Genomic DNA, 13,962 nt, shown 5'->3' with positions numbered 1-13,962 from the left:
AGGTGCTGTCACTACGAACTGAGAGACCAGCTCTGACCCAGAGGACTGAAGCTGGCAACAACAAATACAAAGAACTCTTCACCATTGTTATTGAATTCACCCATCCAGCAGCCACCTCCTAATCCATCACCCCTTCTTAAGGATCCTGCAACCAACTCTCCGACTTCTTCCATGACTAGATCTCTAAGATCTACAGGTACTTTGACCCTCAGCTACACCTTACCTGACATCTGACCTCCAACACTATGGTCACCCCACTCATGGAGTGGACCCTGATGACCAGTGAAGACCCAGAGGCTATATTGGCATCTATCCACTCTTGCACCACGGACCCATGTCCCCACTGCTTCTTTCACCTAGGGAGACACACACGATAAGCACAGCACTGACAACTGTCATCAACACCTCTATCGCTAAAGCCACTTTCCCAGATGCCTGGAAACACGCACAAGTCACCCCACTCCTAAAAAAAAAAAAAAAAAAAAAAAAAACCTCAATAGTGGAACACACATTCCTCAGCAACTACAGACTCATCTCCCTGCTCGCCTTCAAAACCAAGTTCTTAGAAAAAGCCATCAACCATCTGTTCTCACAGGACCTTGAACACCACAAACTCCTGGACAGCTCGCAATCCAGTTTCCGAAGCAACCACAGCACTGAGACCGCCTTCATTGCAGCTCTAGAATCTAGATCAAGGTCACACTGCTGCACTCATACTCCTGGTCCTCTCTGCAGTCTTAGACAGTGTCCCACAACACACTCCTCTCTAGACTCCACGAAACCAGAATGCAAAGACCACCTCTCAAGTGGCTAGCCTCCTTCCTGACTGGAAGAATGCAACTGGTCAAGCCCTCCACCCCCACCCCCTCTAGCTCCATTCTCTTCAGTGTATACGTAACTCCTCTTGCAAGCTTCATTTGGACCTTTGAGCTCAAAATCATCTCTTACTCTGACATTCAACTCCTCCGGTCCCTCTTACAAGATACCAACGCCACCAAAAGTAATTTCAAAATGTGCATGACCAGTGTGGCCAACTGGATTTGAGACAACTGCTTCAAACTCAATGCTGAAAATATGGAAGTGCTGATATTCGGCAACAATAACTCACTCTGGGATTCCTCCTGGTGGGCCACAGAACTAGGATCCATCCCCTCACCCTCCAAGCACGCCAGAAACCTGGACATCATCCTGGACATCGACCGCTCCATGAGATATTAGGTTGACTCCATCACCTCTGCATGCTTTCACATACTTCACATGCACAGAGAAATCGTGAAATGGCTCTCTCCTGACACCAGAAAGTCAGTCACCCTGGCCCTCATAGAAAGCTGAGTGGAGTACAGCAGCGTCCTATACTAGGCATCTTCACACACCTGCTACATAAGCTACAAACCATCCAGATACCCTCATGGGTGACAATTTTTGCACTGTACAAAGATGAACATTCATCCCTGCCCTTGCTAAAAAAAAATAAAGTTGCATAAGTTTTAGGTGGCGCTCATGTTCAGCTTTTTCTTTGCTCTGCTGTCGGATGTAAAAAGTGCACCCACATATCTAAGTGCATTTTTGCACCTTTTATTCTCCCCGATACATAGTATGTAGTCTTCCTCCTCTGGAGCAACAGGATATCTTCTAGGAGTCGCTCATTCACCCCTGTCAGCCATAGTTTTTTTTAAAAAGGAACTGTGAACAGCAGTATCAATTGTTCAGTTCACCTGCTCATCACTGAATGTTGAATGTGCCGTCTGTCGCCTAAGGTTAGGCACATTTGTGTAGTGGAAGGTTACCTGAACTTTCACCCAATGAAAATCTCAGAATATTCCTTTAGTAGGCAAAAAGTGTGCAGGCTCGACCATACATCTGTGGACTAAAACTATCGCCTCAATTTGCCTGATATTGGTCCTTGTGGATGAGACCGGGGGTTGGTTCTTTAAGATTTGCATTAAGTTTAATTCACTATAAAGGCCCCCACTGAAATGTAATCTGATACGAGTCAACATCTACATGGGCAATTTTATGAGAACATAATGTAATTTTCACATTTTAAAACATGCCTAAATGTGTGTAGAGTTGCCTTTTTTGTTTATTGATATAAATAACCGCTGAATCTATTCACTCGAAATAGAGCCTAATGACAGCAGACTTTCGAATGGAACCAAACAAGGGGCCATGAGTTTAAAAAAAAATGTAGCCTTGCTACTGAATCCATGGCCTTGAAACACACCCACAATGTGCCCGTGATCATTGACCTCAGGAGCGAGACTCCTTGCTGCAAGAGGAAGTCGTGGGGATGGGGCAGGGGTGGAATGGAAGCCCGCATGTTTCATAGTCTGGTTTCTAGAGTAGACTTTGGACTATAAATTGCAAATAGTCGACAACATGCATGTCTGGGACCCTTCATTGCAAACAGTTAATTTAACATTTTGGGCTTTGGGGTACCATTGAAATTTCCCCACTTTGGTCTGGTGATCAGGGTTTGCTTGCCCTAACCCCTTGTGACATTTCAGAATAATTTTGGGAAGACTGGAACCGTTTCCATGTCTTCTAATGATCATTATAAGAGAAAACGTTCTCATGTGGCCAACCAATCTTGAGTCTTTGCGTCTGAGGGCTTAGTTTTGAGTCTGCAAACCGGGACTGGATGATTGGGGGTGTGTGGGGTGGATGGGGAGGGAATGCGAACTTGTCCAGCCGGGGGCCACAGGTGGTGGGGCTTTATTTATTATTTATTTGAATATACGTGCACAATCGCCCTCAAACCTAGCTTGAGTGCCAATTTTTAGACTAATGGTCCAGATATCTTGCAGTTTTTAACACTTTCCAGTCAACTCATCTCTTTTCTGTAACAGTAAGCTTTCAAAAGCTACGGAACGGTGGTACACCAAACCAAATATGTATCTGCATTAAACTTGCCATACAAAAGCCACATCTGATGAACTTTTCGTTTGGGAAGTTTCGTACAGGTTTGTTAAAATGCTTCCAAATTTATTGAGAAAGCTAAGGATGGCTTTTCACTGGAAATTGTCACTTAACCTTTCTTCGCTGTCTCGTTTGATTTCTGTGAAATATATATGTATGTAACTAATATATGCATCACAAATTATTTGTTTCTGGGAGACCGGCGTTTCATTGTTTGAGCCTGAATTTCACCTATAATTGGTCCTTCGGTATTAAAATCATTCACCTGTTTGCAGTTCCATTACATAAAGGCACCATAAAATTAAATTAAGCTGTTGAGGTTGTTCACATATATATTCACTTGAGCAAATGCCACCACCGCATCAGTGTTGTATTTATTTGGTACTTTCATTGCCTTCCTTTACAAAGTATAAATATATGTGGGCCTCGTTGTGTTGTTGAATCCTGAAATATTAGAGAATTCTAATAGGAGAGATTGAGGGAGGTTTGTAGAAGCGAAGAGGATATGATCCTCTGTTTTGTTTTAACCATCTTTATTGAGATGTTATTTTAAGCAGTACAGCGAGCATGCTAATCCATTCAAACATTTCAACTGCATCATTGCAAGCATAAACCTGCAAAGTCCTGTCTCTAAGTGTCTTCCCGCCAGCTAGCTGGTAGGCCACTATAGCTGTGCCGCTAGGCAATAATGCTCATAATTCGAGTCGCTTAGCCCTCTGACCACTGCTGGGAGCTGCAGTTTGGCCAAGGTCACTGTGCACCTGCCTGTATTCCACATGAGGCCACCAAGCATTGCTTTCAGTGATCGGAACGTATTGCAGGGTATGTACACTGATAAGTTAGTAAAATAATACAATAGCCCCCATTTTGGAGACACACTCTGCTCTGAACCGATAGTGGAAGGGAGCTCCAGTAGGTACTTTGGGGATGGAAAGAGGTGGGAGAGGTTACATTTGTGAGGTTCCTTCTATGAAGTCTTGGGTTGATAAATATTGTTGCCCAAATAATATAAGTGCGGCTTCGAGCAAAGGACATGATGGCCCTCCACAACGTGCTGCTGTGGGCACTTAGGATGGATCGGGAACAAGCAGGTCTTGACCCAGTTGATCCCTAGCCAAATCTGAAGAAGCTTAAAATCTGTACTAACTCACCAATAACCTTGTTGACATCCTTTACGTAGATTAGGATTTCTTCAGCATATAAGGAGACTGCCTAGCTCATGTCCTGAACAGGCTTGGCCCATTCTTGGCCTGTTTGCTGAAGCCTCTACGCGAGTGGCTCCATCACCAGAGTGAAGGGGGGTGGGTGGGAGGACAACCTGTGAGGCATGCTCCTACTGACCGGGGCGGGAGCAGCTGTCGGTTGCCCTGTTTTCACCCTCGCCATAGTCTCCAAGTAGAGGAGTCTTATCAAGCTCTTTAGCCCGCCTCTAACGCCCAGCACAGATTGCGTTGCAAACATTCTCCCCCAGACTGTGGTATCAGATGCTTTTTCTAACTCTGACCAAGCATCCTGCGGTTCTAGTAAGCAAAGGTTTAGCACTGAAGATTGTAGGTATGATTCTGCCATCAAGCCTGATGATACCTAACTAAATGCATCCTAATTTTTGATGATGCAGCGTGATTGTTTGTGTCTCACTTCCCACATTTGGTGAATTCCTGCAACCGTTACTATTTTGAATGCACACATCTTGAGCTGAACAAGCCAAGCAAAAGTCCACCAGTTCTGTAGCTAACAAGTGCTTCATCTCTTCACATTGTATAAATTATTTTAGTTTTAATTTGGCAAAACATTTTAGGACAGCATACTAAATAAAGAATATGAGATGAAGCCAGTAAATCATGTAGCTGGTTTTAAAGATTGATTTCCAAGTAGGCAGAATAAGGCCAAAGGCAAATACATTATTATATATAGGAGCAAGAAACTTGCAAAAAACAAGCGTTCACCTTCGGTCGACATCATAGAGTGCACTAATGAGTGATCCCCTACGTGATAACATGCAGTCATTCACTCTAGAATCAGTCATCATAGTTATGTGCATCTGCAATGCAGGTGCCTGGATACTTACCTCTGGCTTCCATTGCCATACCTTTATCAGTATCTTTATTGGAATTTACAAATAGCATTGGGGATCAGGCATTAAAGAGATCTAGTCACCTGCTTATAACAAATAACTTCATTATCCATACCTTCAGTTTATATTCCTCGTTCTTTTAATTGACCAGTTTTTTGTTGAAACTCCTTGCTTCTTTTTAGCCTGTTAGCTACAGACCGGCCTAGATAGCTCTTAAAACGTCTGTTACTCAGCTCTGCATAGTAGCAGTTCAAATTAAATCACCCATTGTTCCAATAATCTTAAGCAAAATACAGGTTCAATCTTATTTTTCTTTTTCTTTCAGCTACACCATTCACTTTGACTATGATTAAAAAAAACGGTTTCTGGTGCCTCCAGTTTATTATTTTAAAAGACGTAGATGTATTCTCCATCAACTCGAAACTATAGTTCATATTTATGTTTACTGAAGTATTCATTTTTTACTCTTTCAACTTTTTTTACTCAGCTTTGTACTGATGTCTACATCCCTCTTAAACTCACGTTAGTCAAAAAGCATTCTGAAGTAACTAACCATAAAAAAAATGTATTTTATCGCTTTTGAGTTTAATTTAATTCATTCTAATTCTTGTAGTGCTGCCACACTGGATTCAGGCTGCAATTGCTCTGTTCCACACAATTCATGGATAAAACAGTTTTCCATTGCAAACCAAAGGGGGCTCATTGGAGAGTTGACACAAAGTACTTACACAAAGGAGTGTGCAAACCTCTCAAAAATATACACTTTTATTTAGGAATATGTCTTTGGTACCCCTAAAATTCCTGCTGATGTCCTTTCGAATCCAGTTTCAAAATCTCACCACATTGCCTCAGAGAAAATTATCACACCTTCACCCTGCTTGAGAAATAGCACCAAAGGAGTTTCGTTAATCTGTGCGCTTTCGGACACCAAGGCTTAAAATTGTAATACAGATTTTGTAAAGAATACAACAGATTTTTATTTTTTATTATAACGCACCTAGATAAGGTGTATCACTAAGATCTGACTTATTAAAATGTAAATAATTCCAGTCTGCACAGGTTTGCACCAACAGTTTGAATGTAATCGCAAGCTACTGATGAACTTATGCTATTGGACCAGAAGCCAGCTACATACTGGATATGATGGGCCATACATTTCCTAAATACAATCTACTTTTTTTTTATAATGTTGTCTTATGGTGGCCAGGAGAGAGATTGCCTGCTCGTAGGGGAGCGGTTAACAAACGTGCAGTGTAGAAGGCTAGAGGTTACCCCCGGAAATTTGAGAAAGTGAGGGGTCAATGGAGGGAATTAAGAGTCTTGGACTGAATCTGAGGGGACCATGATGTTAAGTATTTGGAAAATTTTGCATTGTGTGCTCATGTGGTTGTGCTTCCCTGGTGTCACAGTGTTCCATTTTCTTTTTGTTTTACTGTTAAATGCAATAAAATATTCAAACAGTGGGTATTGTAAGGGTTTCAGGTTAATGTTAAAGATTTAAAAAAAGTCTTATTATAGAAGAGGCTTAGCATTATGTTATCTTTAATCAGTATGTTTTACTTTGTTGCTTTTCTCATCAACACAGACCATCTGCCAAATGCGTATAACACTTCAATGGTGCCAGGGACTGTCAAAGCTGGGTCAGAACAGAAAACCGGTAAGTTAAATAAATATAACATTTTACTATTATTATGTTTAGTTTGCCTTGAAGATAAGAGGCAGTTCTTGAGTGTAGTATTTAATGTTTTTTTCAATTTGTTACTTGGTGATAGTACCAACTCCTTATCCATCTTATCAACCTATACCTACACTTGCTTTCTTTCCGTATGAAATGACTTCAATTTTTCCAAAATACATGGATTATATGTTGTGTAGTTCACCCTAAGGGTTATTGTTTTGGTGATGAAATAACATATGTTACCCAGCTTGATGGTATTTGTTTTATTGGTCTCAGAGGGATGAAGAGCTGAGTGGACCTGCCAGGATTTAAAAGTTTAACCATGAAATCGAATACAGATCCCTGTAAAGGATGCATTAGTCCGCTTAGCCAAATGGTCCTTGATAACCCTTGTCAAATCATTCTTTGAGATTCTCACTAATATTTCCCCTCATTGCAGATTTCTGGTGGCTTGTTGCAGGCGCACTGTTAACTTGACTACTAATGTTTAAAAGTTAGCTTGAGCTATAAAGATCACACTGATGTGTGCTACCTTTTCCCCAAAGGCACAGTATTGCATTTGAGCAGGCTGGTTCCGGTCTCCCATAGGCTGCTGTCTAAATAGGGAGCTGATATTAGCAATTCGATCCCAGTTTCCTTTAAATTCTTTTCTTGTGGTAGTTCAGTGGTGAGAAGAAATACCATTCCACAATGTGAGTTTAATTAGTGCTTACCCGTTGACACAATTCTTTCTATTTAATGTTCCACAAGAGGGGATCTTAACCAGATTCGTCACCTTTGCAATGGTTTGACCTGCAGGCTGCATTTCTGAAAAGCATGTTATTTTTTATTACTTTCACCATAAGTTAAAACATGTTTTCTCCTTAAATTCTAGAAAACATTGTTCCAAAAATAAAAGTAAGAGAGGTTATATGGCAGCAGAAAATAAGAGATGAGCCAAAGCCTTTATGTTAATTTTTTGTTTTTCTCCGTCATAGTATGACCAAGGGATATTTTTTGATTTCTCAGTGGTATGTTTAGGTGAGAAGAAACAGTATTTCCTTTAGTTAAGCTTTTGGTCTCTTTCTGTCAGAGGCATGGACTGTTTTTATTACTGCGGACAGCATGATGGTAAGCTCATGGGTAAAGATGGGCACACCAGATAATGCTTGCTAAAGGCTGTAACAAATCATACAGGGTTTCTTGGAAATTAGACCAAGAAGTGAACAGAGTTTTATTGCTATCAAACATCGAACCACACTTTCTTCCTGAAAAAGCTGAGTCTTTCAAAAGTAAATACTGGGCCCATGAGAAGACCACTTCTCATGTCCCTTATGTTAAGTTTTCTGGGATGCTCTTCACTTGTTCCTCAGTCACTGGCCTGGTGATATTCTCACATTCCTGGTACCTGTTTGCACCTATCAAGTCTTCAACACCACCTTCAGCTACCTCCTAGTTGGGGTTGTGAAGAGATCTCTGAGCCAGTTCATTAGCACAGAGTGCAAACGTGGTTTTATCACCATAGTTGTTGCCACTGAGTAGTTATTCTAAGAGAGAATTTGACAATACACAAAAATACAAACATTCATTAAACAAACAAGTGGTGAAATATTTTATTAATTCTAATTCTTAATTATCAAATAAAAAAACCTCAAAGTTTTAATTGGAAGGGTGGAGTGTTCCTAAATTCAATTGAGGCCACCCATTGTCCATACTGTATTCTGTCCAGCACACTTGCACTACTCCCACAAATCTGAGGATACCAACTTAATTTGTATCCAGATTTCTCATGTTTAAAAACGGTAACATTTTCAGTTTTCATTTTACTTTCTTACATATTTATGTACATTATTTGATTTTTTTGGAGCAACCATGGACCCCCGATTAGATATTACGAACCCCCATGGGTCCCTGCACTTCAGGTTAAGAAACACTGTTCTAAGACATTTGAAAGTTAAATCATAGGATAGGTTTGAAGGGACAATAACTGTTGCAATGCTTTGAAGGTAGTACCAAGCAGACCTTTTCCCTTCTAAGGAGTACTCACCAGTACTGCACCTGAAAACAGCATGGCAAGAATGTTCAAATCAGTCCCACAGTGCAGGATGCTGTGGCTAGAAAGTATTAATCACAGCACTGTTGGACCATGGCAACAACTCCAACACTAAAAGCAGCCCCTGAGCCTGCAGCCTACTGGAGAAATGCTGAAGTGGCCACATTTCTAGGTCAATCTCAGTACTCACTTGATAATACTTTGTCCTGCATGATCAAAAGAAGTCATTTGTGTCTGAGAATTTGCCTTGGTTTTTGGAAAGTTATTTTTTGGTATACAATTCAGCAGAGCTCAGTTTTAAAAGTAGGCGTATATAGTTGTGTAACTAGAAAGCTAATTGTCTAACTTCGTTTTGTTTTTGTTTTTTTTAAGCCTTCAGAATCTGGAGGAGTGGTTTTCCAGTTTTAGATCAAGTTCCTTGGAGATGGTTTTTGTATGTGATGTGAACTAACACTTTTTTCTTGTAGTGGGCTAATAAAATTATGGTTTGTAGATCTGAGCTTCTAGGTGGCAGTTAAAGGACAAACGGTTTGGCCAAGAAATCTGGTGATATGCCATAAAGCCTTGTGAATATGGTAGAGGAAAAGTTGCCCTTTTCTTTCCAAGGAGTCAGTGTATGGGCTTCAGATGAGGTGGGATTTGGAAGGAGCCGTCAAAGCTAAGCAGAAGACTAGCAGCTTGAAATATTCTACCTGAAGATTCCTCACCTCATGTATTCCCCAGCCTGGATGGACGAAAGTTGAAATAGCTCTCCTGCACCACTAGGTGGTGCAGCTGATGCGTTCCCGGATTTGACATCATGGAGGCATATATGGAACTACCTTGATACTTCTTGCTTTTAGCTGTTTGGCTTCTAAAAACTGTAGCCCTTGACCCTTTCATTTGGGTTCAGATTCCAATCAACTTTGTTGGACCTGGCCCTCTCTGCGGGGTCAACCCCAAGCCTTCTGAAAAATTTCTCCCACTTTTTGCAGAATTTGTTTTCATTGGCACTTTACCACTGCTAACCAATAGTGCTTGTGCTCTCTCCCCTAAACATGGTTAAATTAGCTTATTCGCAATTGGCATATTTAATTTGCTTGTAAGTCCTTTGTACAGTGGTATACTAGATACCCAAGGCCTGCAAATTGAATGCTACTAGTGGGCCACCCACTTAAGTAGCACTTTTAAATACACCTAAGCTGCGGGTTCCCAAGCTGGGTATTTCAATACCAGCTCTGACCAATTCGCTGAGAGTTCTTAGGAAAACAAAAACTAAGGCTCCTTACGTGCCGGCTTCTCCACTGGTGGGGATCCCTCACGGAGACCCGCCTTCCTGCTTCACAAAAAGACAGCTTAATCGCTGGACAGCTGTAGAATTACATACCTTAGGTGCGATGTACTACCAGGAAATGCTGATCCCGTTCGAGGACCTCATGGCTCAGACCAGATTGCCTCAAGGGCAGTTTCTGACTTATGAGGTGGTGGTGGGGGCTATTCAGGACCTCTGGAGCTATGTGGAGGGTGAGCCACCTGCACACAGGGTTCTACAGACTATGCTGTCCATTGGAGAGGAATCTCATTTGGTCTCCTGGCCGCATATACGGAGGGGAGGAGATGGGTTACCCACACTGCCTTCTGCCCATTGTAGGATTCGGCCATATGATATGGGGATGCCCACAGTTGCAAGAATTCCCGGGATGGGGTCATACAAAAAATTGACCACATAATGAATAGATGGCTAGAGAACACAGTAGAGACATGCTTGTTAAGATTGTTTACCAGACCACATCCCAAAGAAATTGGTAACAGATTTGCGGACCTGGCCCTATTACTGGCTAAGCGTAGAGTGCTGATGGCTTGGAAACGTAATAAGGGACCCAACTTGATGGCCTGGACATTGGATATAACAAGATGTAGCAGAGGAGAGAGCTCTGAGGAGAGAAGAAAGTAGAGGGCTAAGGCGCAGGCCGATAACCCTGTTGTGGACAGAGGTAATCGATAGTTGGGAGAACACAAGAATGAGAGACAAGCTAGATTCTGAGAGTGGCACAGTGAGAACTGAGATAGCCCTGTAGGAGTGGCCCGATGGAAGGATGCTTCTAGGACAGCCAAAGGTTTAGATGAGGTAAGAACATGGTTAAAGTGACGCCTCCCCCCCCCCCCCTTCCCTTAGGGAAATCCCCCCCCCCAAGGCGTACTTGGCGATACTGCATGAAAGATGCAACATAATTTCGGTGCTGTCAACTTGGTTGCCTGCACAAATATCTATAACACAGGCAAATTACCAGTTTCTTGTTTCTTTTTGTTTAAAAAAAAAAATGATTAGTATTACTCTGATGGCATGTGCTAATCAGATGAAAGGAGGAACATTGGACCTATATTACATGCTCACTTATATCTTAACCCTCTCCCAAACATTTGTTTTCCTGGACACTTTACCTGCACCAGACACCCTACCAGAGGGATGTGATCTTAAAAGGATAGTGAGAATGCAATAGGTGTTGCATTTTGATCAAAATGTTATAAGTTCTGAGCGCAATTGCTTATATTAATGTTAAATGTATCCACTGGTTGAATAAGCTGTACTGTGCTCTGTTCGCATACTTTGAAATGCCAATAAATTAAAAGTGTTCAAAAATTAGCACCTTTAAACATATATCAGGTTTGTCATTGCAGCCTGTATGCGCAGTTTAAACTGCCATTTTGACATGGCAAATTAAACCTCCCTTTTGCTAGGCCCAAACCTTCCTTTTTAAAACACTTCACCCCGAAGGCAGGCCCTGGACAGCCCAGAGGGCATTGTGCAATGTATTTAAAAAGTAATACATTTGTTTTTAAGTTTTACATGCCCTCATAGTGAAAAACGTTTAAATCACTTTTTCACTATTGCAATGCCTCTCTCTCCCATAGTGTAACATTGGAGTTGCTTCATTATGTTTTATAATGCCGAAAATGTCACTTTTCAGAAATTTAAGCATACAAAACAGTGATGGATGGAATGCTCGAATTAATTTCAGCCACTGGTAATCACTTGGAGCTGCATCCCAATCAAAATAATTATTTGGTATTCTATGCCACCTCAGTTTGGCCGTAGTTATATGCAAATCAGCCTTTTCCCTGCTCCATTGGGAACAGTCCAGACCAAATTGACAATCCAGATGCTCCCTGAATTGAAACACAAGCAACGCAGGACTAGTATTACCCTAGTTATGGGCTCATCAGCTGGGTACAGCTTGGTTCAAGTAACAGTGTTTACGGGACCCACGTCTAGCCATACCCGTCCCACTTAAGACAACACAATAAGTGCAGAAAACCGTGAAGGATGAAATGCTTGAATTAATCTCAGCCACTGGTAATCACTTCGGGCTGCATCCCAAGCCATCATTATTTTGCACACCATACCACCTGAGTTTGAACCTAGCTGTAAGCAAATTACTCCTGACCCTGCTTCAATAGGAACAGTCCATCCCAGCATTCTACAAGCTTGACCATTGCCAAGGTGGTCCCACATTTCAAGGAGATTTGGATTATTTAATTACATTTTCACCAATACTTTTCAGACTGCTGTACAGAGAATAAAGTTGAAAAATCTAGTGCTAGTTTTCCCTGAAAAAATCCTGTCTCATCAGGATGTAGTGGTAACTGATGCCTCACACATGGTTGAAAGCACATTTGAACAATGCCTACACTGAAGGTTGCGGTTTTCTCAAGAATCTTTCTACCATGTTGATGCTTGAATTGAAAATAATAAGCTAAACTTTAAGCATGTCCTTTTGTCTGTGCAGGGGATGAAAATTGTGATAAACTGACGGTGCGACCAACATGGTTTACATCAAGAAACTGTATATACTTAATTGGTGGCACTGTCAGAGAGGCACTGCTGCTTTGATAATGAGTGTTATATCACAAGACAATATTGATGGTCCACTACAAAGGTAGATGCTGTAGGCAGGCTTTTTGCAGTAGCATATGCGTGTTTACTGAAGAGATGTATGTACATCCTCTAGGCCGTAAGTTTGACTCCAGCTGGATGTCTCAGCCTTTTGCCCTCCAGCAATGGTAATACTTACTATAGGTATTACTAATGGTAATGCTTACTATTACAATTGAATACACATTACAGTGGTTGATGTTAAAGGCAAGGTGAGGGTGTTGCAGTAGTGAAAAGGTAGAAATTGAAATGCTTTGAAGTTGGCCCTAGGCCTTCCTTGGGCGAAGCAGGCAGGACTGGCATTTAACTTGTTCCATTAACAGTGACCAGCATGCCACCTGCCTTCTATCTGTAGCCATGTGATTTGAGAGTAATGTCAGCAAGAACAGCTGCAGAAAGGCAAGTCCTGGGAATACTGAAGTTCTGCGGTAGAATACTCCACCAGTATTGGTACCAGGAGAATCTCGGCATAGACCGAGAAACGTGTAAGGATGGACTCCAAAGTCCTCACCCACAACACACTTTGCTTTACGTTGTAATGATTGTCGGATAGCTCAGATTAAGAGCCCCCACTACAATATTTGTTGGTATGGGCTTACCAGTCCGTAAAATAGCTGATGTTGCGTTTGGGTGAAAATTAAGACATATTAATTGTCAAGGGACAAGTCATTTTATGTGTGGGCAGCATATTTACTCATATAGCATCAGTATGTTAGAGCTTTCTTTGTGGAGTAGGACTTAAGGGTTCCATGTTGTCAACAAGTGCACTGACTTTGGCCCTGAATTAAAACTAAGCATTTAGAAGCAGTGCACTTCACAGAGCATCCTGGAGCCTGATGCGGATCAAAGTCCTTTAATTTTTGCATATGTTTAACAGTATAGTACAATGCAGTTCATTGTGTAAGCTACACAAAAATGTGCTTTATTTTAAGAAAGCCCCTTCTTTGACTATTGCTGCCAGCCATTAGCAGTTATTTTGCTTCCGTGCACACCTCCTCTAGCACTATGCCGTTTGGCGTTCAAGTTTTTATTCACTGTCAGGCTGAAAAATATCTGTTAACATGCATTTATATAGCTAATGATGTGTCTGTAGCATGCCTGACTGTAACTACACTTGCTGTACATACTCCTGCCATCTAGTGCTGGGATTGGACATTAGAAGACGTTTTTCTTTTAAGAGTCATGGGATGTGCTGTGACTACCACAATGATTGGCTATTGAAGGTGGGCTATCACCTTCAGACTACGACAAACCTTCTGCACTCGTTGTGGTTCACTATCAACATGCTGAAGTTACACCTGACTCCTCAGATGCTTTTTCATCAGCTCTGTTCTGGACACAGTGCA

At 41.5% G+C, this 13,962-nt stretch overlaps 1 protein-coding gene across 3 annotated transcripts in view; it reads left to right on the top strand.

Annotated features, from left to right (window-relative positions):
• GIGYF2 (GRB10 interacting GYF protein 2) overlaps nt 1-13,962 on the top strand; it is a 1,376,329-nt gene that overhangs the window by 321,800 nt on the left and 1,040,567 nt on the right. For all 3 annotated transcript variants that reach the window (XM_069213782.1, XM_069213784.1, XM_069213783.1), the window contains exon 8: nt 6,579-6,650. In XM_069213782.1, the coding sequence (XP_069069883.1) occupies nt 6,579-6,650 (72 nt within the window). The remainder of the gene's footprint in view (nt 1-6,578; nt 6,651-13,962) is intronic.

The sequence above is a fragment of the Pleurodeles waltl genome, chromosome 11, assembly GCF_031143425.1.
Source record: "Pleurodeles waltl isolate 20211129_DDA chromosome 11, aPleWal1.hap1.20221129, whole genome shotgun sequence".
Lineage (NCBI taxonomy): Eukaryota > Metazoa > Chordata > Amphibia > Caudata > Salamandridae > Pleurodeles > Pleurodeles waltl.
The sequence above is the reverse complement of the archived record's forward strand: the minus strand, read 5'-3'. Positions and strand labels throughout refer to the sequence as shown.